This window comes from Chinchilla lanigera, unplaced genomic scaffold (assembly GCF_000276665.1).
Source record: "Chinchilla lanigera isolate Chin_1 unplaced genomic scaffold, ChiLan1.0 scaffold00011, whole genome shotgun sequence".
In the NCBI taxonomy this organism is placed as follows: Eukaryota; Metazoa; Chordata; class Mammalia; order Rodentia; family Chinchillidae; genus Chinchilla; species Chinchilla lanigera.
In genome coordinates, this window is record NW_004955412.1 from 14,972,685 (window position 1) to 14,996,283 (window position 23,599).

At 43.2% G+C, this 23,599-nt stretch overlaps 1 protein-coding gene across 4 annotated transcripts in view; it reads left to right on the forward strand.

Annotated features, from left to right (window-relative positions):
• Ttc12 (tetratricopeptide repeat domain 12) overlaps positions 1-23,599 on the forward strand; it is a 66,324-nt gene that overhangs the window by 27,448 nt on the left and 15,277 nt on the right. For all 4 annotated transcript variants that reach the window (XM_005378139.2, XM_005378142.2, XM_005378141.2 and 1 more), the window contains exons 7-14: positions 2,084-2,143; positions 6,996-7,067; positions 10,534-10,594; positions 11,073-11,261; positions 12,923-12,992; positions 13,762-13,850; positions 16,384-16,552; positions 22,907-22,999. In XM_005378139.2, the coding sequence (XP_005378196.1) occupies positions 2,084-2,143; positions 6,996-7,067; positions 10,534-10,594; positions 11,073-11,261; positions 12,923-12,992; positions 13,762-13,850; positions 16,384-16,552; positions 22,907-22,999 (803 nt within the window). The remainder of the gene's footprint in view (positions 1-2,083; positions 2,144-6,995; positions 7,068-10,533; positions 10,595-11,072; positions 11,262-12,922; positions 12,993-13,761; positions 13,851-16,383; positions 16,553-22,906; positions 23,000-23,599) is intronic.

Sequence of the window (23,599 nt, forward strand, 5' to 3'; positions counted from 1 at the left end):
CTCTTCTCTTCTCTCTCTCTCTCTCTCTCTCTCTCTCTCTGCTTCCTGGTCATCATGGGGTGAGAGGCTCTCCTCTGCCATGCCCTTCCTTCACGCTGTGTCTGCCTTGGAGTTGACCCGCCGTGTAGTGAGCCCTGTACAACAGTGAGGCAGAATAAACCTTCCCCTCTTTAAATTGAAAATGTCAGCTATTTTGTCCCAGTAATGAGAAAGTGCCTAATAACCCCCAAATTCCCAGTTGATTTCTGATTTTCAAGATTTTCCCCAGTGCTGGGGGATTCTAAAAGAATCCCCAGACCTTTGGTACCAAGGGCTCAGGGTGATGGCCTCTTGAATGTCAGTGTATTTCTGTATTTCTTCTTTTCTGCTGGGATTATGAGGACAGAACAGAACTTTTTCTTTCTCTATTTTTGGTAACATTACTGAGGCATAATTCATACACCATACAATTCTCACTCACTTAAAGAGTATAATTACCTGGTTTTAGTATAATCACAAAGTTATGCAAATCACAATCAACCCTGAACATTTTATCATCCCAGAAGAACTCCATGCTTGTCTTAGTCACTTTCTAGTCACCGAAACACAGTTTCTAACACCAGCATCTTAAGTGACATGAGGCTTATTTTGGCTCAATGATCCAGTAACCTCAGTCCTTGCACTGTCTCTGGCTCCAAGGCAGGACGGCATGGGAGAGGAGAGCTTCTCCTGGTATGGCAGAGAAAGGACAGTAGGCATCAAGGAGGGAGCTAGGAGGAGAGATAAACACCCTTCTAGGTCACACTCACTGTGAACCCCTCTTCCAATCAGACCCACCTTCCAATAGCAAGTCATGTGTAATCCTCCATCATCCAGTTACCCTCCCAAAACGCTGCCTGGGAGCTCAGAAGGCTCTCGGGGGACCTCTAGGTATAAACCATAACATAGTCTTTCACTATCACCTTCCAAACTTCCCATTTCCCTACCCTGACTCCTAACCCTAGACAACCACTAATCTACTTTCTATTCCTATATATTTGCCTATTCTAAGCATTTCATATAAATTGACTCATATAATATTTATCCTTTTGTTTCTGATTTCTTTTATTTAACACAGCGTTTTCAAGGCTTACCCATGTCACAGTATATATCAATTTTTTATTTCTTTCTATTGCTGAACATTTCTTCATTGTATAGGCATACTGTATTTTAGTTATCTACCAGTGTATGGACATTTGGATTGTTTCTGTTTTTTGACTTTTACAAGTAATTCTGCTGTGAGGATTCATGTACAAGTTTTTGTATGGATATGTGGTTGCCATTGTCCTTGTATATATCTAGGGGCAGAATTGCTGGGTCATATGGCAACTCTATATTTTATCTTTTGAGGTACTGCCAGACTGTGTTCATTTTACATTCCTCCCAGCAGATCCATATCCTTTCCAATACTTGTTATCATCTACTTTTTTGATTCTCTTTATCATCTAGTGTCCTTCTGGAACATTCACAGCAGGTTAGGCTCAACAAATTAGCTCCTCTTTGGTAGATGTGATTAATGTGCTGGGTACTTTCTGGTTTTGTCTCCTGGTCCTTCTTTGCTCTGCTCTGTGGCCTGGGGTTCACCTGTGTGAGCTGGTGCTTTGGCTTCCCAGCCCTCTAGCCTCCCTTTGGGTTTAGCCAATGAGATGAGAAGAAAAGTGCACAGCAAAACTGGGGTGTTTATTCTTCTGGCATTCAGTTCTGGTAAAGGATTTAGGTCACATGAGACAGCTCTTTCACGTAGCTACCATCTCCTCCTTTCTCCATTGCTCCTCCTTCTACGCCTTCAGTTCTAGCCATGCTGGTGTTAGCCCTGGGATTCTGTGACATCCCTCCTCTGTTCCCCAAAGCCCTGTCCTCCTTACCTGGTAAGTAGCTCCTTTGTCAAATTCTTTCCAACTTGCCTGTGTGAGTGTGACATCTGTTTGCGGCTGGGACTCTGCCTGGTCCAGGCTGCAGCCACTTACTCCTCTTCACCATTCTGCTGTTTGACTGCTCTCCGTACTGACTAAAGGCTGCTCCATGCAGGATGATGTCTGAGTGTCTGCTCTGTGTGTCATTACAGGCTCTTATAAAACTTGGGGAGTACCAGAAGGCCCTGGTGGATTGTGACTGGGCACTGAAGGTAAGAGAGTATTTCCTTTCCCCCATGATAGTATTGTGCTTGCTTAGGTCAGATGTCTCAGCCCTGAAATGAATAGAGCTAGTTGCCGATGTATCACAGTAGGAAAGGTTATAGGCTCTGCAACCCTGAGCCTTGGTTTTTTCATCTATAAAATGGGATGGAATAGAAATGTTGTGAGGGTCATGATAATGCACATAAGGTACCTAGTCCATAATAGTAAGAACTCCACAGAAGCTCTGCTACTGTTTTTTTTAAGATTTTATATTATAGTAGCTTATTCTTTTTTTTTTTTTTTTTTTTTTCACCACAGTGTTAACAGATGCTTTGCTGTGTGCCCTAGTGGAAAAACTCCCTTCTCTAAAGCCTGCAGCGGGAGCTTGTTTTTGTACTGTTGTCGTTCTTCCTCATCAGTGTGTGCTCTCCTCCTCCATCTCTAGCAATTTGGAAACATATTGTAACATCCTCTATTTATAGAGGGATAATCAGAATCAGCAAAAAGAATTCCTATTATTCAACGTCACTTAGGCCTCAGGCAGATAGCACAATACCCAGCATGGGAGTCCCTCCAAAATGGGCCAAGATAGATTATCAGAGGTGCACAGAAGTAAGGGATGTTCATTTTCACATTGCCACAATCACTCCTTAGGAACATTATTTCAGGTGACTAAATAGTTAACCTTTAATCCACATTCCTCTGTGTTACTTTGCTAAGGGGGCTTGAAATATCTTTTTTCCTTGAAATATCTCTTCCGGTACCAGGAATCAAACTCATGGCCTCATGCCTGCCAGGCAACCGCTGTGCCGCTGAGCTAAATCCCCAGCCCCTGAAATATCTAAAACTAGCACTTCACAGACTTCTCCACTGAAGTGCTTCCCACAGTAGAAAAGAATCAGCATGAGCCCTTCAGGGGTCAAGAAAGAAGAAACATGAAATTCCTCTGAAGACACATGGTTTATCTTTAAAATCTTTGGGAAGTTTATGTGACACTCTATGAAGTTTGTGTCTTTGCTTTAATGTAACACTATTGTTTCAAACAACTTACAGCCAAGAGAAATTGAGGTGCTGGGAGAATGTGCTATGCTGAGTTTTTGATTCCCTGGGGCAGCAAACCCAACCTGACCTACCGAGTTTGGCCTAAATCAAGAGCATTCTCTCACAGCAACATACAGGCCACATCTACAGGCTCATTTTTTATTGAGGGGGGAAGAAAGGAAAATAGGGATGAATTAGAAAGTCACCTTTGTTTATGATGGTTTGTAAATCACAAGAGTTCCTCCAAAAGTGACATCTAGAGTATCTCATCTCTTTATCCTTTAGAAAATGCCATGGTAAAGATTGCCTGATTGTACTAGGGAGGTCTTTAAATTAGGAGAGTTGCTCAAGGAGCTGGGGATTTAGCTCAGCAGCACAGTGCCTGCCTGGCAAGTGCAAGGTCATGAGTTCGATTCCCAGTACCAGAAAAAAAAAAAAAAAAATGAGAGTTGCTCAAACCTGATGACAACATCAAGCCTTCGCATCTCTAGATCCCGTAACTTACTTCATCAACTTATTTGATCATGATTTCTTTGTCTGCCATTTTTCTGTAAAAGGAGAGAGGCAAGTCTATTTTGTTTGGTTGTTCCAGCAATAACAGCAAAAAACATATTTGCTCCCTGCTCACAACAACCTTGTTGGTTCTGTTCAGTGCCACTATCTTTCCTTTTTTTTTTTTTTTCTGGCAAGGAATCTAAGCCTCTGATATAATTAAGTAACTTACACAGGATCACAGAGCTAATATTTGTCTTACTATTAGCCTGTGCTCTTAACCACGACCTCTGCTTTAAAACCTTTAACTTCATAATCCCTGGGTATGGATCTCATCCTCATCTGTGGAGGAAGCAAAATGTCTTTGAAGGGCCTCCAAGAGCATCTGTTGTGATGTACAAGGACCATACTGAAGAGGAAGACCACCCTTGTGCTGACTCAGGATAACACACTGGCCTGCTCCCAAATGTTAACCGAAGCACAGTGTAATTAATGGTGAAACCGAGGCAAAGCAGGCCCAGTAGAGCTGACATTAAAAAATGCTGACACTCAGCAGCCAGTCTTATTAAATGCCCAGCAAGGCTCCCGGCTAAAGAGGTTTGAGTAAACACTTAGAGGAAAAGGGAAAATTGCACAAGGAATTCTAAAATCAAGTGACAATAAGTTCTATGCTGAAGCCCTGAATTGAAAGAAAAAGTTTTACTTTCCTTAAAAGCCTTTAAAATATCAGTAGTGAACATCACAGACACTCCATAATTAATAGCAATAGTACTTTCATGCCAATATAATATATTTGACACTTTTGAATCAGGAGAGACAAGCCTATATGAGGATATTTCAAGAGTGCTGTTCCTTGTCAAGGAAGATAAGGTAGCGAAGCTGGTTTCAGCTAGGATCAGAATCATTTCTTTCTTGGCAGAATGCTTCCTGTGCAATGAAATATATCTTGTTCTGAAGGCAGGCTTCATTTAAGAGGAACTGGTTTTCATCCAAGAGCAATCTTTACTGAGGGGTGACATATGCTTAAAGGAGAGTGGCATCAGTGGAGAGAAAATCCATTAGCAAGCGGCCTTTTATATTGGTGTGGAGGAAGGTGAAGGCACAGCTACAGCACTTCACGATGACACAGTAGGCATGGCTGAGGCCTTCAGTGGGTATTTGGGTGCTCTGTGGGCATTTGGCTCTCCTGAACTGACCTGTTGGAGTTTCCTCTTTTCTCTCTGACCTTTCCTTTCCTGCTTCCCATGTTTCATCTTTGGGGAATTGTCCAGGCTTATGAACCTGTTTCCTACTTTTCTTCCCTCTGTTAAGGCTCTCATCTCCTCTCATGGGTTTAGTTCTTATCTCTGCAAATGCCTCTCACACCTGTTTCCCTAGGACCCCGCCCCCTTCCCCTGGCTCCAGAGCTGCACTTCAGCCTCCTCCCACAGGCTCTCATCCAGTTGTCTTGTCATCATCAGACACTCAGCGTGTCTAAAGCCAGCTCTCATGTTCTCCATGCCCTGCCCTCTCTGACCTCTTTTCTTTCTGTCAGTGCCACCCCATATTTTCTGGACATCCAAACCCTGGGTTTTGACATTACATTTTCCTTCACCCTTATCGCTTACTTTAGCTGGTGCTAGTCTTTTTATGCCATAGCTCTAGTGTCTGTACTGTCTCCAGGACTTCCGACATCAGCCCATGGGCCAAGCAACTGTCTGGTTTCCTTGCTCAACTCACTGCCTTTTCCTACTGTGGTTAGGTCTGCCTCAGCCTCTAGACCAACTTACCTCAACACTGCCATTGATGACACCCTTCTCTTACCTGGCTTTCAGGGCCTCCATGTGGAGTAAGGTTTAGGTCCCCCTTTCCAGCTGCTTCCCACCATCCAGTCCCAGCAGGGCCATCCACAACAGCCCTTGGACTCTCCCACCTGAGGACCTTTCTCAGCTCCTCCCCTATACTTCTTATTACTTCTCCCATCACTCAGGATCCAGCTCAGATCCCTCCACTTTTACATGCCCCCTTTTAGACTGCATCTCTTTGGAACAGACTTCTTTCAAGTGAACTTCTGGAATAGCATTCCCTACAATATCTACGTACCTTTTTCCTATAGGATATTTCTGAAAGGGATTTAGTATTAAGTCCTTGGTTCCTGGAGTCAAATGACCAGATTTCAGATTCCAGCTCTTCTGCTTACTGTTCATGTGATCTTGAACCTCTCCAGCTCTAGTTTCTTCATCTGTAAGTAATCGTACTTACTTTGTTGAGTTGCCATAAACCTTTTATTTGGTGGTTCCTATGAACCTTCAAGTTCAGTGTCTAGCACATGAAATGGACTGAACAATCATGCACTATTATTATTATTATTATTACTGTTGCTATTACTACTACTACTACTACTATTCACTTAGCAGTGAATCAGGAAATAATGTACATGAAAATGCACCCATCTAGATATCCTGGCTAACATCCACTTCTGATGAATGGCAGAATAAAGTTTCATCCAGGACACATTAGACTTTTGAGCTTTATCACCTTAAGTCTGAACTCTAAAGAGCACCTGACCAGGCATAGTGCCTTGGACCTAAAAGAGATTCCATAAAGTTTACTTAACTGGCGGTCTTAACTTTCAATCAATGACTCTGCCAAATCGCTTCCCTCAGTTATAATAATTAGGGTCCGACACCAGGTGCCTACTGATGCCCTATGTGAATAACATACTCTGAACGATGAGTTTTAACCCTGAGTTTTGAAAGCGGCTTCACTCTTGATCTAAGGTGATACAAATGTAAGATCCAGTGTACGTGTTGTGGTTCATTTGACAGTGGGAACTTCTTGGGCCCACGAAAATGTGCTGGTCACCTCACTAGCTTGCTTGCCCGGAGTCAGTTTACTCTCTAATAAACCATTAGTTTTCTAATGTGGGTGTACAGTTGCATCCCCTGAGAACTAAAAAGTATTCATTCCTAGACTCTTCCCTAGAGAATAACTTAATTTTTACAAGGTCAGAATTTTCATGAGCAGCCTGGGTGATTCTAATGTTCATGCAGTATTAAGAGCTCTTCTAAAGTAAGGGTTTCTGGTTTGCTTCCTCAGTGAGCCTCATTAAATAGAACTGAAAAGTGGCAGGTATCATTAATTTGATAGAGAGCTTCCTTGTACACCCAGACTCCTCCCAGGCATCATTTAGTTTTGTTACAGATGCACAGAAAGTTTTAATTGTCAGGTCTGGTACTGTCCTGAAAACCGAAATGCTGCCTTCACTCTATTAATGAGGCAGGTAGGGAAGTACCTAATGGCTTCAAGTCTTCTGAAACATCTGATCAGTTATTCTCTCTTATGCAGTGTGATGAAAAATGCACAAAAGCATATTTCCACATGGGAAAAGCCCACCTGGCTCTGAAGAACTACAGTGTGGTGAGTTCTTAAAGGGATGTCAGTGCATGCTTGACCACAGAGTATCACTTTGGATTGTTCCAGAAGAGAACCCTGGCCTCCAAATTGATTTGATGTAATTCCTCCCTTTCATATTTTTCCAAGGTAAATCTCAGGATATTGGTGTCCACTAGTACAACCCTTCCAGATGTAGGAATTTCTTTGGCAGCATTTTCTACCAGTCCTCCTCCAACTTCTGGAAAGAAAAACCATAAGGAAAGAGAAAAAATGAAATTCACTTGTAATCGCATCACCCAAAAGTAAAGCCCAAGTATATATACTAAGACATTACATGTTGTTAATAACAGCTCTATTGAGATACAATTCAAACACCATGCAGTTTACCTGTTGTTATAGTTTTGGTTAAAAATGTCCCCTTAAGTCATGTACTCATGAGCGGAGTTTTTGGAAGGCAACTGAATTATCGGGGTGCTACAACTGACTTGCTGTTAGAAGTTGCAGCCTGGTTAGAGGTGAGTCATTGGTAGCATGACCTGGGGGGTTATATTTCCCTCCCTGGAGCCTTGACTTTCTCTCTCTGTGCTTCCTGGCTGCACTGACATGAGGCACTTTCCTGTGCCTAGGCCCTTCTACCATGCCATTTCTGTGTTTAAGGGTGCTGAACATGGACTGAAATTTCTGAACTATGATCCAAAATAACCCGGTCCTCCTTAAGTTGTAGATGCTGGGTGTTTTGCCCCACCAGTGAGAAAAGTGACTGAGCCCCCTGTGGAAAGTGTACAATCTGTGGTTTTTAGTATATTTAGAGTTGGACAGCCGTCACCACAGTCATTCACAACCATTCTTTTCCTCTACGCCTCAACCTTAGGCAACCATTATCCTTTCCACTTCTACACATTTGCCTGTCCTGGACCTTTTAAGTGAATAAAATCATATAATATGTCCTCTTTTATGATCGATATCTTTCACTTATTCTAATGTTTGCATGGTTCATCCAAGTCATGGTATATATCAGTCTTCCGTTCCTTTTTATTACCTAATAATATGCCATTGTATGCATGTACCATATTTTATTTAACCATTTATCAGCCCATGGACATGTGGGTTGTTCCCACTCTTTGACTATTATGACTAATGCAGTTGTGAACATTCATGTGCAGTACTTTTATGTTTACAGTTTGCATGGGTTTATATCTGGGAGTAGAAATGCTGGGGCCTGTGGTAACTCTTTCATTAACCTTTTGAGGAACTGCCAGACTATTTTCCAAAGTGGCTACAGCTTTTTGAATTTTGCATTTCTTTTAGCAGTTTATGAGAGACCCAGTTGCTTCACATCTTTTCTGGGACCTGTGCAGTAAGTCCCGAATGAGTTCTGTTCTCGTAAGTTAGACTTGACTGTAAGTCCCAACAAAATGAGTCTTATACACCTTTGACATAAATATGCAATGTACAGTAAAGCATAAAAAAACAAACCACATCACCGCTGTTTTACCTCTTGCCTCCAGACATCCTGGACTCTGATTGAGCACTGTGCCACTGTACACAATCACACTGTACAGGAAGGACACAGCAGCACAACTGTGACAATGTCCGCCACACACATGAGCCACTTCTGCAGTTTGTTTGCATCTGTGTAATGTGAGGTCTCTTCACAACTGTGAAAGTTTGCAGCTCAGATGTTTGTAGGTCCCAGACTTACAGCATTGTATTATCTTTCTTTTTCATGACATCTATTCCAGTGAATGTCATCTCATTGTGATGCTAATTTGTACTTCCCCAATGACTAACAAAGTTGAGATCTTTGCATGTGCTTATTGGCCATTTGTATCTTTTCTGGAGAAACCTCTTTTCAGATCCTTTGCCCCTTTTCAAGTGAGTTTTTTTGTCTTTTTACAGTAAGTTTTAAACACTTTTCATACATTCTGAATACAAATTTCTTATCAGATACATGATTTACAGATGCTGTCTTTTATTCTGTATGCTGCCTTTTTCACTTTCTTGATGGTATGCTTCATAGTACAAAATTCTTTCATTGTGAGGAAGTCTATTTTTTTCTTTGGTTACTTGAGCTTTTGGTGGCCCAAAATGAAGATTTATGCCTATCGTTATTTTTTTTCTAAGAGTCTTATGGCTTTAGCTCACACATTTGGATCTCTAGTCCATGTTGAATTAATCTTTATATGTGGTGTGAGGTAAGGATTCAGCTTCATTCTTCTGCATGTGGATACTCAGTTGTCCAGTATCATTTAGTGAAGGGAGTATTCTTTCTCCATTTGTGTGATTTTAATCATTTATTCATAAATATATTATTTTCTTCAAGGACTTTAGGTTGGAGTGAGTATGGGACTGATTCTAGAGGGTTCAGAGGTTTTTCAGAGGGCCTGGGCTCTTACTTTGAGTGATCTTCCAGCCGTTAGAGGGTTTTAACAAAGACTGATATGACCTAAATTATATTTTAAAGGATTACTTTGACATGTGTATGAGAATATTTTTTTGAATGGCAAAATAAGAACAGAGAACCAATTAGAAAAACAGACTAAAATAAATTATCCAAATAGGAGTGGCTTGTGGTGATGATGGGTATAATAAGAAGTAATGGGATTCTGTGTATATATTGATGGTAAAGCCAAAAATTGCTAATAAATTGGATTTGGTGTTGAAGAGAAGTTAGGTTCAGTGTATACACTTCTATTCTGCAGCATGCCCCTTTGATAACTGTGACTTTTTTTCTTCATTTCTTAATCTGGCTTCTAGATGGGCCTTGAACCTTCAAGATATCTTTGAACTGTTTGAGTTTTATTTCTTCAGTTTTTTTCTCCTTGGTGACTGGTTGTATTATGTGCTGGGCATTTCTTATATCTTTATGGGCAATGCTGCCTTAGCTCAGAAATCCCCATGAACTGGAATCTTTCTTCTTCCAGAAACTTCTTGTCTAAGTTTCCTCTATGAGGGCCCCTCCCTTTCAAGTTTTCCAACTGAGGCAGAGAGGTCAGTGAGTGAATGGACCCCTGCAGCTGTCTTGCAGGGTGTACATTTAACTCGGCTGTTCTTGTTTCTTATTCCTGAGTCACAGTGTCTCCAGCTTCATTTATTTTCACCTCTCTTTAGACATATCGAACAAGTAGCCTTCTAATCTGTCTTAGTGCAAACATCATGTCTAAGTTTTGCATTTACCTTTTGATTATTCCTATCCCAGACAGACACGAGCCATAAATTTAGGACTGGATATATTTTTCATCACAGTCTGTGTCTGGCAACATAATTTTTTAGAATGAGCTTTGAAATAATACCTATTGCTGCACAGAACCGAAAAAGCCTACACAAAGCGTCAGATACACACTGTGTTCTCCATGCCTACCGCCTGCTCCGAGAGCCAGAGGAAGCCAGGTGGAATAATAAAGAAGCCAAGTGCTATGATGCCCCGTGTCTTTCTTGTAATCACGGTTACCCCCTAACCACCCTTCAAGGTCTTGTTTCTGTTTTCCAGTCCAGACAGTGTTATCAGAAGATCTCAGAAATAAACCCCAAGTTGCAGACACAGGTGAAAGGTGAGAATGAGCCTGCTGGTACCCTTCTTCTGAACTTCACTTCCCTTTGTGTTCCTCCCTGCTGGGTGTCTTCCTACTTTCTCTGCCTGGAGCCACAAGACAACACCTTTCCTTTTTCTATGCAAGCCGCCCCCTGTGTGAAGAGGCCCATGCTACTCCTCTCCCATTCTTCTCCCACTCCAGTGTTCTGCCTTCCTTTTCTCTGTGCCAGGCTCCCATTGAGTGTTCCAGACTGCTCTGAATCTCCACAACGGTTTAAGAATAGGGCATGACTTTGTTTAAATTTTTTGTGCTGAAGAAGTGTTCAGATTATCTTAATTCTCTATGCTTTTCAACCTCCAAAAGAGAGAAAAGAAGAAAAGAAAAGAAGTGGGGAAGGAACAGTGATCTTGTGAAGTATTGTTGAGTGACTTCTTGTGTGGTATTGTTGATTGTGAGGGCTTTGCCTGGTTTGTGTGTTTCCTGCTTGTGTTACCAGAATATGTGCACCAAGTAGATCTCCGGGAGAAGGCAGACCTCCAAGAGAAAGAAGCCCATGAATTACTGGATTCAGGAAAGAACACAGCTGTGACAACCAAAAACCTCCTGGAAACGCTTTCTAAGCCTGACCAGACGCCCTTGTTCTATGCAGGGGGAATGGAGATCCTCACCGATGTGATGAAGGATTGTAAGCCAGAGATGGGTGTGAGCTCCTGAGTGCTGTCAGTGTGAAGGGACAGGGTGGGGGTCAGCTGTAAGAGGCAGAAGAATCCCTCATTTCCTTCTCCAAGCACTAACTGAAGTTCTGCTGTAACATAGGTGCTAAAGGGTGCACAAGAAATACGCCCCACCCCTTCCTTCCCTGTCCTCCCTTCAGAGCATGCATGCGCCCAGCACACATGCAGTAAACACCACACACGCAACACAAAATGCACACAGAGCACACACGCCATATATGCTGTGCTATTGAATAAAAAAGTATTACAATGAAAGACACATTGCCATTAGTTCTCATCAAAATACTCCCCCTTACATAGAACACACTTCTCCCACCATTCCTGCCGCCTTCTGAGGCAGTTCTGGAAGTGCTCATTTATGTCTTTAGTTGCCTGTCGTGCCTGACTCAGTGTCCTGAATTGAATCGAAACATTCACCTTTCATGGGCATTTTGACTTTGGAACAGAACCAGAAGTTGTTCAGTGCCAGACCCAGTGAACGTGGGTGAGGACGCACCATGATGTTTTTAGGAGAATACCTTTCTGTTGGACGGCATTTGGCAGTGGGATTGACCAGATTTTTGATCTTAGCTTTGAAGACACTAATGAAAGAGGATTTCCAGAACTGCTTTAGAAAGTCAAAAGGACAATGATATACGAGTGTTTGAAGGAGGGGGAGTAGTTTGAGGGGTCTTACTGCAATGTATCTTGTACTATAGTAAACTTTTTAAACTTCAGCACATACCATATTTATATCTGCTCTCTTATGATATACACCACACACATTCACACAGAGAGAGGATTCACTCACAGAGAACATTTAGTCACCTGTCACATGTACATGACGTACACGTGCTACATTCCTCACACACAGCACACACACCATATTTATATAAATGTATGTACTCTACACACACAGTCTTCACCCATGCGCCACACATCCCACACACATCCCACACCCGACACTGCCACATTCGCCCCAAACACTACACCCTCCTCGTAAAGAAACAAAAGGCAGAATTTTGTAGGATAAACTGTAAGGTTCATTCACATGACACAGAATGGCTGTTTAAAGTGTGAAAATAATTTCCAGGACACATCAGCTCCCCTTCTCCTAATGAGAACCTTACCATTTCCTGTGAACACTGATGCCAGGGCTTACACAGTTCTTGTTGCTCATTGATAGACTGTGGTGTGTGCACATGGATGGGGCCTCTGACTTCCCTTTAGTGTACAAGAGCGGTTGCGCTCATATCCTCTCCAGCAGTTTTTTGGTGATTATAGATTCCTTCCTGGAGCCTGGAAACTTCAAAATAAATATTTCAGAACAGATGTGAGTGGCAGTGTTTTCCAGAGGCTAAGCAGTTCCTGGAGGCTCTCCAGAGACTGCAAAGCGATGAGTTGTGCCACTAACTCCAGGGCCACTGCAGCTCTGCTCTCCGCCAAGTAATCCCTCTAACTCACGCACTGAATGGCTGGTGACCATTGTTTTCAGAACCTAAAGGTATTTGTTCCTTTAGTATCCTTGACACTAATGTAATATCAGGATTCTCAGTCTAGCTGACTGCACTGCAGCTTGACGCCAGCCAGCCAGTTCAGGAGCCTGACGTGGTTTCCTGTGAATTTGTTTCAGGCACAGAACAAACTTTATTCCGAACGCACAATGGGTTCAGCATCATCAGCGACAACGAGACCATAAGAAGGTAGGGGTGTTTGGAAAGACAGCTTATGTCAAGGCAAGGAAAGACATTCATTTCTTGTGAAGCCAGATGCTGATTGCACAAGCAGTGGCATTACCTTGTCCCAGCCCTCAGTCAGCGGAGGTGGCCCCTCCAGGACGTAAGGCTGTCATGTGAATACCCTTGAGCTTGATGCTTTGGGTTGATTAAGTCATGTGCACCTATCACCTAGAGGAACAACTTGTTGCAGGCTCCTCCAGGCTCTTCAGAGTCAGGGAAGTAATGGTTTTCCACCAGGTTTTTTTGCAAGGTTTCTGTTTGTTCCTTTTCTCTTTTTGAATTTACTTCTCATAGAGAAAGTAGAATTGGCTGGGTCCTGGCTGATCCCACTTAAGATTTCATCTGGAGAAAGGTCCATATAGTAGGAAGAGGTTTATTAAATTTTGTTTTATTTTATATTTCAATTGTGTACCTGGCATGATTCCTGAGGCTTAAGATTCTGATGTGGGCTAGCGTTGCCAGCGCATATTTGAATGTCCAGCTCTACCATGGCACCCAGCTCACCGCCCACCTTTCAGACAACCTTTACCCTGCTCCTTCCAGCTGGTAGACTTACCCTGGAGCTGTTGGCTCAATGATTGCCAGGCCTTTCACCCTGATGCCCTGTGACTCTGACTTGTAAAATTATTTTTGAAAACTGGCATCCGGCGAGTCTAGGTATGAAATAAAACCCAGGAAAAAGAAAATCGAGACTGACTTCCAGATTTCCCGTTGTTCTCCATGTCCATTGTAGGTGCCTTTCCGCGGCGGAAAAAGACGTGATTGAAGAGACAGTCTGTGTGACCGTTCTTAAGCTTTGGCAAGCGGTGTGCAGTGAGAATGGTGAGCCTACGTGTGATTCTTAATCACCAGTAACAAGCTGGAGATGCTTGAGCTACATGGTTGGGCATGATTGTTCCCCTCAAACCAAGTCCTAGAAAGATGGTTCTAGACCTCAGTACACACACATGCACACACACACACACACACACACTCCTCCTTCCAAAAAGCACATGGATCCAAAACAAGGTCTGCAGAGCAGTTATTTCTCCATCTGGGCCTTGTGTGGCTGAAGAGCTTCCCAGAGACTGTGGGCTGTAGCATGACAGGAGGTCTCTCACCTGGGCTCCCTCTGCAGACTCACCATGTCTGCTCTTGTGCTATCAATGGGATGGATACAGCGTTTCATTTCCTATCTGCCTAACAATCTTTTTGCTGAGCACAATACCCATTTGTGCTGTAGGATTGTCAGCCAGCCAGTATTTGTCGACAGTGATTGCTGTCTGATAGGGATGCAGCAGAATGCTGCAGGGAGTTTTATTTTCCATGTCAGCTCTTAAATCTGTTTCATGGAAGCATTTTCTGGAGTTCATTAAGCTCTTGTGTAATCTTTCTTAATCATCTTTGTGACTTCAGTGTAAGTAAAGATTTTTAGTGTTCCTCTCATTTTAAAAAAGTGTGTTTCCTTAAAAACACACAGCACTGGAAATAGGAATAATGATAGATGTGTGTCCTTGCCACAGTACTAATTGGGAAGCCAGGGGCAGAGCCTGCAAATACAGTTTATATACTATAAAATATTGAGTGTAACACAATTGTACTTATTTAGTAGAGTGGGAGAATCAAGAATTTAAGAAAATAAACTAGAAAATTATAGACAGTCAGCAGGCTTATTTCCTAAGGGGCACCTGCATAGAAGAATCAACTGGGTGCTATGCTCTTCTGGATAGGACCCGCATGGCTTGGGCTGTGTGTACAAAGCCTCCTGCGGAGGGAGGAAGACAGGACTTGGTGCTGGCCTCTTCACGCCTTATGAACCTGCCACAGTCACCCACTGACTCTGCTTTCTGTGAATTTAGAATTATGTATTTTTAAACATCTGAAAAATATGGTCCGATACGACCTAGGATATACGCCTGTATCTCAGGCCCGTGAAATTTTGATATATCTAGTTCAGTAAATACAAAGCAGCTTTTAAAAAGGACAAGGGAATACTTAAAAGTAAGAATGTGAAAATAGGTTGATGTTGGTTTGCTGAGTGGGAGAGAGAAGCCAATTACAGAGCAGGATGCATAGTATTTTTAATATTATTCTTACAGTGGGATGAATAATATAGCTCATCAGGGAATGGTCCTAGCTAGAGGAGGCACCAGACAAGGAGACTTTCATTTTTAGCTTGGTACTACTTCTGTGTTGTCTGAATTATTTACAACAGACTACTTTTCCAGTAGTCCTATGTCTTGACTCTTTAGGGCTGGAAGAGCTGAGGTCTGTTTCCTCTTCTTGACCACTCTGTGCAACGTATACATGGGGAGAAAGCCCAGGGTAAGGAGACCCAGGTGACATGTCCCCTTCCACCAGGATCTAGTTTGCTCTGCCCAATTTCACTGCTCAGTCTCATCCTGTGTCCCTACCGGCTCTCAAGTACTTGTTCAGAAGCAGGTGAAAAAGGGTAAATCCAATGCTACCACCCTGGAAGTAGTTCATAGTTGTTATGGTTGATACATTGTGTCAACTTGGAGAGTCCAGAGGTTTGGCTAAGTGACTCAGCAGGAAGCCAGGGTGCTTACTTTGTATACATCCTGAGCCTGTGAAAGAACAGGGCATGGAAATTATGTGAGAGCTACATGCCCCTTAGGTGGGGGTAGTCTGTTTACAAAGTAAGGCAGAAAAAGAAGCTGCTTGCCTCGATTCCTCCTCCGGTTTGCTCTGGCTGTTTGCTGTTCAGCTGCCATTCCCCCCTTTGCTCTTGTTGCTTTGCTATCTTCTGCCTCGGAGCCAGCCAAGTATGGACTGAAACCTCCACAAACTGTAAGCTAAATAAACCTTTCCTTCCTTCACTTTGGGCGTTGGGTATTTTGTCTCAGCAACGAGAGAAAAGTAACCAAGGCAATAGTTTAGGAAGGAAGACATGGTTTATTAATGAATATTCTCAGGTAACACGCTAGTTTCCTAGAAAAAACTCAGATGATCACACTGGCCATTATGTGAGGACTAATTTTTTAACGATGCATTATAATTAAGCTGATTTCTTTCCCTTTGCTCCCATTTCCGGATATGACGTACCAAAGAACCTTTTGACAATCATAACATTATAGTCCATCTGTATGTGCCCGTCCCTGCCTGGTATGATCATGTATTGAGTCCTCTACCAACTCTAGTGGGTGGGTTATCATTCTCATTTTACTGATGGGGAAATGGAGGGGCACAGGAGTTAATTTGCCAAGGCTACTCCCCTGCTCAGTCAGACCCAGCAGGCTGGCTCTAGGGTCCTGCTCTTCCAGTCATATCCTGCTCCTGAAATGAATAGAGAAGAGTTTCCCATTAGGGTAGTAGGAGACAGAACTGGCTGAAGGGCCACAATTGTGTTTTGCAGAGGAGAACCAACGTCTGCTTGTGCTGCACCCCGATGTGGCCAGGCTAGTGCCCTCGCTCTTGGCCTCTAAACTCATGGCCGTCCAGCAGCAGAGCCTCACCCTGCTGCTGCAGCTCACGCAGACTGAGCGTGGACGGAGCCTGGTCATCAGCCACCTTGACATGCCCCGGTAAGGTTCTGCTGGAAGGGTGTTTCTCACAAAGTCTTGGGTCATCGCTTGCTAAGACAATTTCGCACTGGCCCGTCTCCCTCCTCATGTCTGTATGTATGGGCTGCCATCAGACGTTATGAATGATCAAGAGCAGAAAGAGCCTTGGAAGGGATGCTGTCAGGCAGACCTCCAGGACCAGCTCCTACCTGAACTCAGTACCATGGGTAGTTTCATGTCTGCACAGGTGGCATGTCTGTCTCACAGATGCTGTAGATGGTGTCTAGGCAGCACTTCTGTAGCCAGATGTGAAACCCAGCCTTGAAATGGGTCACTTGCTTCTATGCTTTTAACCTTAGGCCTGGCTCCATCCTAATCTTACCCTTTTGTTTCCTCTTTCATTCCTGCTTGAAGTAATGCCATCTGATTTTGCAGAGCTTTAAACCCTTTCTGCAACGAAGTAGAGTGTAAATGAATAAATAAATGCTATTGTGTGGAGATCTTTCCAAGGCTGAAGCATTCAGGAGTAGGTTGCTCTCTCTGAAGGAGACTTTCTAAAACATTACCCAGACCACAATGATTCTGCGCATTTCTTTTCAGTTTATGTCTACTTTGTTTCTTTCCTTAGTTTACTGATTTATTTTATAAATTTTAATTCTACTTATCTTCCAGTCATTATCTTCCAATTTCAGACTGGCCCATCTCCCCTCCTCATGTCTCTCATGATTTGAACCTAATGAAATTGCCATTTTTGGGATCAGAAAGATGCAAGCAGTTCAACCTAGTGGAATAGTAACACTTATGATAGCCTGCTTTATAAATATTCCATACATAATGTACAGTTTTTCTCGCTGCAACTTTATCTCCCCTCATCTTGTGGAGTAGGCAAGGCCACTGTTACTATTCCATTTCACAGATGGGACAGCAGAAGCTGCAGCAGAGAAGGAAGAAATCTCACCCAGCTGTCTTCGTGGTGTATATTCCTTAGGAACAAGAGAAGGAGCCACACCTGCAGTTGTGTAGGATCTTTCTCAGATCAAGTTGAGCCCTCCCACTTGTTAATGTTGGTGTTGGTGAAAATTTGGTGTTAGATGAAAATCATTGTGACCAAATACCTGAGAAAATGTCCTTAGAAGAAGGAAGGTGTGTTTTGGCTCATGGCTTCAGAGGATTTAGTGCATAACAGGCTGGTGCCATTGATGTCAGCCTGTGGCAAGGCAGAAACACGGTAGAAGGGTGAGGCGGAGGAGAGCTGCTCATCTCGTGGTGATGAGGAATAAGAGAGAGGGGAAAAGAGCCAGAGAGAGAGGACAGGGCCTGGGAGAAGATACATTCTTCAAAGACACAGCCCACTGACCTACTTCCTCCAGCTGGGCCCTACCCCTTCATGCTGTATTCAGCTAATTCATCAGCAGGTTCACTTACCAGTGAGATCGGCAGCACCCTCACAATTTTACCACCTCTCTGTGTCTCACCTCTGAAAATTGCAGCATTGGGGATCAAGCCCCAAAACATGAGCCTTGGGGGATACTTGATGTTTAAACCAGACAGAGTGCTCCTTGAGGCCCACTTTGTTCCTCCACTGAGCCTAACCCCGGTGCCAGCAGCTCCCCACATAGGCCTTGGTAGCCCGCTGAACGTCTGTTATCCAGGAGGATGCATCGTTAGAGGAGTTAGATCCTCCAAAAGCACATCACTTTTGTAATGACTCAGCAGTCATTTCCTCAGTACCTTCCTCAGTTAGGGTTTTTTAATTGGATTTCTGTCTCTTTGAGTAAGTGTAGCTACAGTTATCACAAGTGTTTTCCCCCAAGCTATCTTTGAATTGCTTGAGTTTCAGTTTGAATTTTTCCATTGTCTTGAAGAATGGTATTTATGATGACTTCATGTAGTCCTACCTGCTCTCTTTGGACAGTCAGAGAAATGTCGGCTTATTACTTTTATGCTCACTAGTCTTGCTAATGCCCGTCTCCAATTAAACTGGAAGGGAATGTAATGGATTCTGTGTAATGAAATGACGTGGTTTGAAGCAGGACAGGGCAGCCTCCAATCCCACGACTCTTTCATTAAGTTTACTGATATAATTTAGACATACATAATGACCACATGCATCATAGGGAATTTGTACTGTACATAGTGTATTACAATTCCTTTTTCTCTCCCATTCCCTTCCCCTCCCTTCAACCTTTCTTACTCTTATTTACAAAGCTTTGTTTCCATCTTATCTTTCTTTTCTCATTTTTTTCCCTTCTTTTCTTTTCTCCTCCCCTCTCCCTAGTTCCCCTTTCCTTTGAAAAATTTCTACCTATCTCACAATATCTATTATACATCCTGGTTCTTATTTACACTTTCAGTTTCTCACACCAGAGAAACAGTGTGATATTTACACACGTGTCAAATTTATTTCACTTAAGAGTTTAGTCTGAAGGTCCATCCATTTAGCTATAAATGTCTCTAGTTTATCCTTTATGGTTGAGTACTATTCCATTATATAGGAGGTAGGAGGTAGAACTCTTGAGGATGTAGGTGTAGGCAAAGACAAAACCCTGATTTCATGGGAAATACTACAAAAACTCAACAACTGTGATCTCATCTTGTTAAAAGTCCGTAATCTTACAGAGACATGCAGGTCACATTCCTCCCAAAATGTTCCCCTCTTATGAGGGGTTGAAGGGATGAATTGTGCTCACAAGAACAAGCCAAGGACTAGTGTCACTTTTTGGAAAACATAGGGTTTTTAGATTCAGGAGGTCCTGAACTTGACTCTTTTGCCTGTCTCTTGCTACTTATATGACCTAGTAAAGCTACTTAGCCCTAAGAGGCCCAGTGTCTCCTGGTTTAAGAGGGATGATGTATCCATGTCAGTTGAAATTTGAATTGTTGAGAGCCTGGCTCAATTTTCTCACATAACAAGAAAAGAATAAACATAGTAAGTTGTGATTTAAGGAGGTCAAGGTCAACAAGGTCTTTGTCCTTCTCCTACCCTTAGCCTTTCCCATGCTCACACCTTCGCCCCTTGCTGCAGCACCAAGCTGCACATCTCTCTTTAAGATGGCTCAGCACCAGTGGATCCATCCTTTTTTTATTAAGAAAAGTAACTGCCTATGTCTGTATGAATAGAATTGTGTCACATGCTATCCTTTGTGGGGAAAACGGTCCCAACTTCTATAGTAGAGTCAGGCAGAGTGGAAAGGAGTAGGAATGCCTCTGGGGTTAGCCATAAACACAGTCGCAGGCACAGCAAGAAAAACTACCAGTATCACACCTGCCACTTGGAATGAACTCAACTTATAATCACTGTCTTTCTTCAGGCTATGTTGTTTAGGACCCTAAACTGAGGCGGGAGTGCATTTTTTGGTTACCCAAAGCCATTCTCTGACCGGTAGTCCACACACAGGGATCGTTGCTTGTCCGTACAGCATAAGATCTACCTCTGAGCAAGAGGAGCTAGGAAGGGACACACCATCCACTTCAGGTATTGGGTGTGCTTAGGATGAGTGTTTTATCACACTCTGAGGGAGCCTACTTGCTTATATCTGCCGAGACAAAGCCCAGCTGATCTCAGACTGTGGTCTCATTCTCTGTGCTGTTCAGGTTCTTTGGCATTCACCCTCAAGACCAAGAAAATAAATTGGTAGAGGAGCAATCTGAATTAACTCTAGAACAAATTATTAAGAACACAGAAGTACACTCCTGAAACGTCAGGGATTTGCAGAAGCATGGAATTACGTGAACTTTGGAGAACTGAATGCCCAGCCTACACAGCACAGATGGACCCCATTTTGCCACCCTAGCATAGCCTATGTATGCACCTCCCTGGGGAGGAGCCAGTGTTTTCATTGTATTTGTCTCTGATTCAGGATGGACACTAACAACTCATAAGCTGAAGGGTCTTTTTCCAGCTAGTGAGGATATGGAGCTTACACCCAAGGCAGCCCTTCCACATTGGGAGCAGTACTAATTAATGGATGTCATCTCCTTACACTGAACACAGCCTGCCTGCCCCACAGCATTCTGGGCCAGATGATGGGAGACGTACAGAATGCAACAAATCCTTGCATTTTCCAGTGTTTTAGGGCCTGAAATGCCAGTCTTTTCCAGGTTAAACATCCTGGTTCCCTTGACCATTCTTCAGATGATTTATCTTCTGGGCCCCTCCTAGAGCCAATTGGTAAGCAGATCCAGCACTCTAGAAGTAGTCACCAGATGCCACACTCCCAAGTGACCAGTCCAGTGTGTTCTTTTCTGTGTCTCTCTTGACTGCCCTGTGGTATTTGGTTCTCTTGACCACAACCCTTCTTGAAATTCTACATCTGTGGCTGCCCATGTGGATTCTTGGCCTGCCTCCTCTACCCTGGTTTTTTCCTCCAGGACTGCTTCACTAACCCGCTCATGCTGCCTGTGTTCCAAGTCAGAAACTCCAGGATCTTACCCTTGACATCTTCTCATCTGTGGCTTTAAGAGACAGAATCTGAGTCCCTCTCTTGGGTGATAGATAACAATACTCTTCTGCTACCAGACATCTCTATCTCAACATCCACAAGTATCATAAGCTAAGAAACCAAAATGTGGTTCTTCAAATCAGATCTCTACCTGGATTTCCTGTTCTTGCAGAGGAAGATTGCTTCTGCCAGATCCTGGAGATGACCTTGATCACCCTTTACCACCTTCACAAGATAGTAGGTTGTCAGTCCTTGTTCCTTAGCATCACCTGGATCATTTCCTTCAGTTCTCTTCCATCTCTAGTTATTTTTTCTTGGTTTTTGAGTGCCTCCTTTTTGATAGTAGCTCTTATTCTGCCACTGAAATTCATCCCTTAGCCCTTATTGTCTGGACAATGGCAGTGGTGCCCTGGTATATTCTTCCTGGCCTGCCTGCTGTAATCTGGTCTCCACTAGGCAAAAAGATTTTTCTAGAACGTACATCTACCCTGTTAATTCTCTACTTAAACTGCTGAAATGACTCTCGATCATCCTGACACTATTTCTCCAATTCCTGAGTGAAAGTATAGTCACTCCAGTGGTTAAAATGCAGCCTCCTACTACTCAACACTGACAGCAGCCTAGAAATCCCTGCCTGCCTCCACCACCACCACCAGTCATCTACCAGCTAGTTTGAAGAACACGGACCTGTAGCATTACTGGCAGACAGTAAAAGGCCCACCATGACCTGGCTTCTGTCTGTCTCCCTTGGCTTAGTACTCCCTGTCCTCCCCTTACATCCGAAGCACTAACTATAAGTAGCTGCCAGCAACCCCTAAAGATACCCCATGGACTGAGAGCACCTCAGGGAATTCTACCTGACATACTTTTCCCTGCCCCCACGCTGCCCTGTAAGCTCCTTGGAGCCAGGACATTGGCTTGTTTGATGATTGTTGCCCCAGCAGCCACCATATGGCCTGATATAGGGTCAGTGCTCATTCATTGTTATCAATTAGACAAATAAGTGAATGAATAGCTAATGCTACTCTCTTAAAAGATGTCCAAAATGTCATCTGCTACTGCAGGTTTCTTCATCTCCAACCCCTTACACCTCCTTCAAAGTGGACTCTGAGGCCCACTAAACATACGTCTATTTCTAGCACACCACCTAACAGTTTATCTCCTTAATTACTTACATGTGTCATTGTAAGGGACCAGGAAGCCAACACTGAGCACAGTACTCAGCACAGTGTACAATCTTAGTAGTACTGGATACGCACATTACTTTTCTCCCATTGAGGTGCCAGTAAATCCTCGTGGGCAACGTGAGATTGCATTCGCTCTTTTCTGGCAGCGGTACCAGACTTGGCCCAGACTGTGTTTGCAGTGTCTGAAAACTCAAATCTTTTTCCATTTCAACCAGTTCAAAAGCAGCTTTCTGAATTCTATTACTGACACAGAATTTTCACCTCTGAGTGGAGGACTCCGAGTTTAACACTATTCAGTTTTATCTGATATATTCAGCAGACTGTCAAGATCTTGTTAAACCTTGATTCCCTCACCCACTTTATTATGGGGCCCTCCCACTTTAGTCATCAGCAGATTAGTAAGCGTCACATTTAGATGTCATTTAACTTAATGAACTTGATGGAGCCAGGGCACCAGAGACCACTTCCAAGCTGGTGTCTGATAATCAGTAAACACTAAAGTTTGTTTGACACTGCTTAGCCCCCAGGGAATTCACATTAAATAGTGGAGCCATTCCAAAAGGGCAGTGCCTATCTCTTTAGGGTGGGCAAGGAGCTGGGCTTCCCAGGAAGGCATTGCTAGGCCACTCTTTCAGTTCCTCTCACCCAGTGCCAACTCTTTCCTGGACTCCTTGCAAAGTTATCTTGTATGGGGATGAAGGTAGCTGGAAGGCAGCCCACGCTCAGAATTTTGTGGGGTTTTGCAGATTGCTGGAAGCACTGCTCTCATTTCTTGACTTCTCAGACAAGAAGGCCAGTACCGCCATCGGGTTGCTCACAGACTTGGCTCTGGAAGAAAGGTAATGCTTTTACTCCCAGAAATTAATAGTTCTTCCACCTATATTGAGTTGTCTGATTTTTTTAAAAAATGTGCAGTATGCAGGGAAGCTAGGCCGAGTCTCTGATTGAACAACATAGCATTCAGAGCAGGAGGGCTGACGTCTACCAGGAGGCTGTGATCATCCACTTCTATCTCAGACCCTCCGAGTGGAGGATGACCCTGTCCTCGTTGGGTCTGGGAGCAGTAACATGCAGTTGGCTCTTGGTATCTATGGGCTCCACATCTGCATATTCAGTCAACCATAGATCAAAAACAGTGGAAAAAATGTGTCTGTATTGAACATATACAGACTTTTATTTCTTATTCCCAAACAATGCAATGCATGGACTGCTTAGTGCTTACATTGTATAGGAACAGTAAGTAATCAAAAGATTACATATGATATAAAGTGTGCAAGAGAATCTGTGTAGACTGCATGCAAATGCTGTGACATTGTATGTAAGGAAACTAAGTATCCAGAGATTTCAGTATCCAGGGCTTCCTGGATGCAATCCCTGGCAGGTACTAGGTAGTGACTGCTTATAACAGTGCCTTTCATAGTCAGCACACCTACTATGTG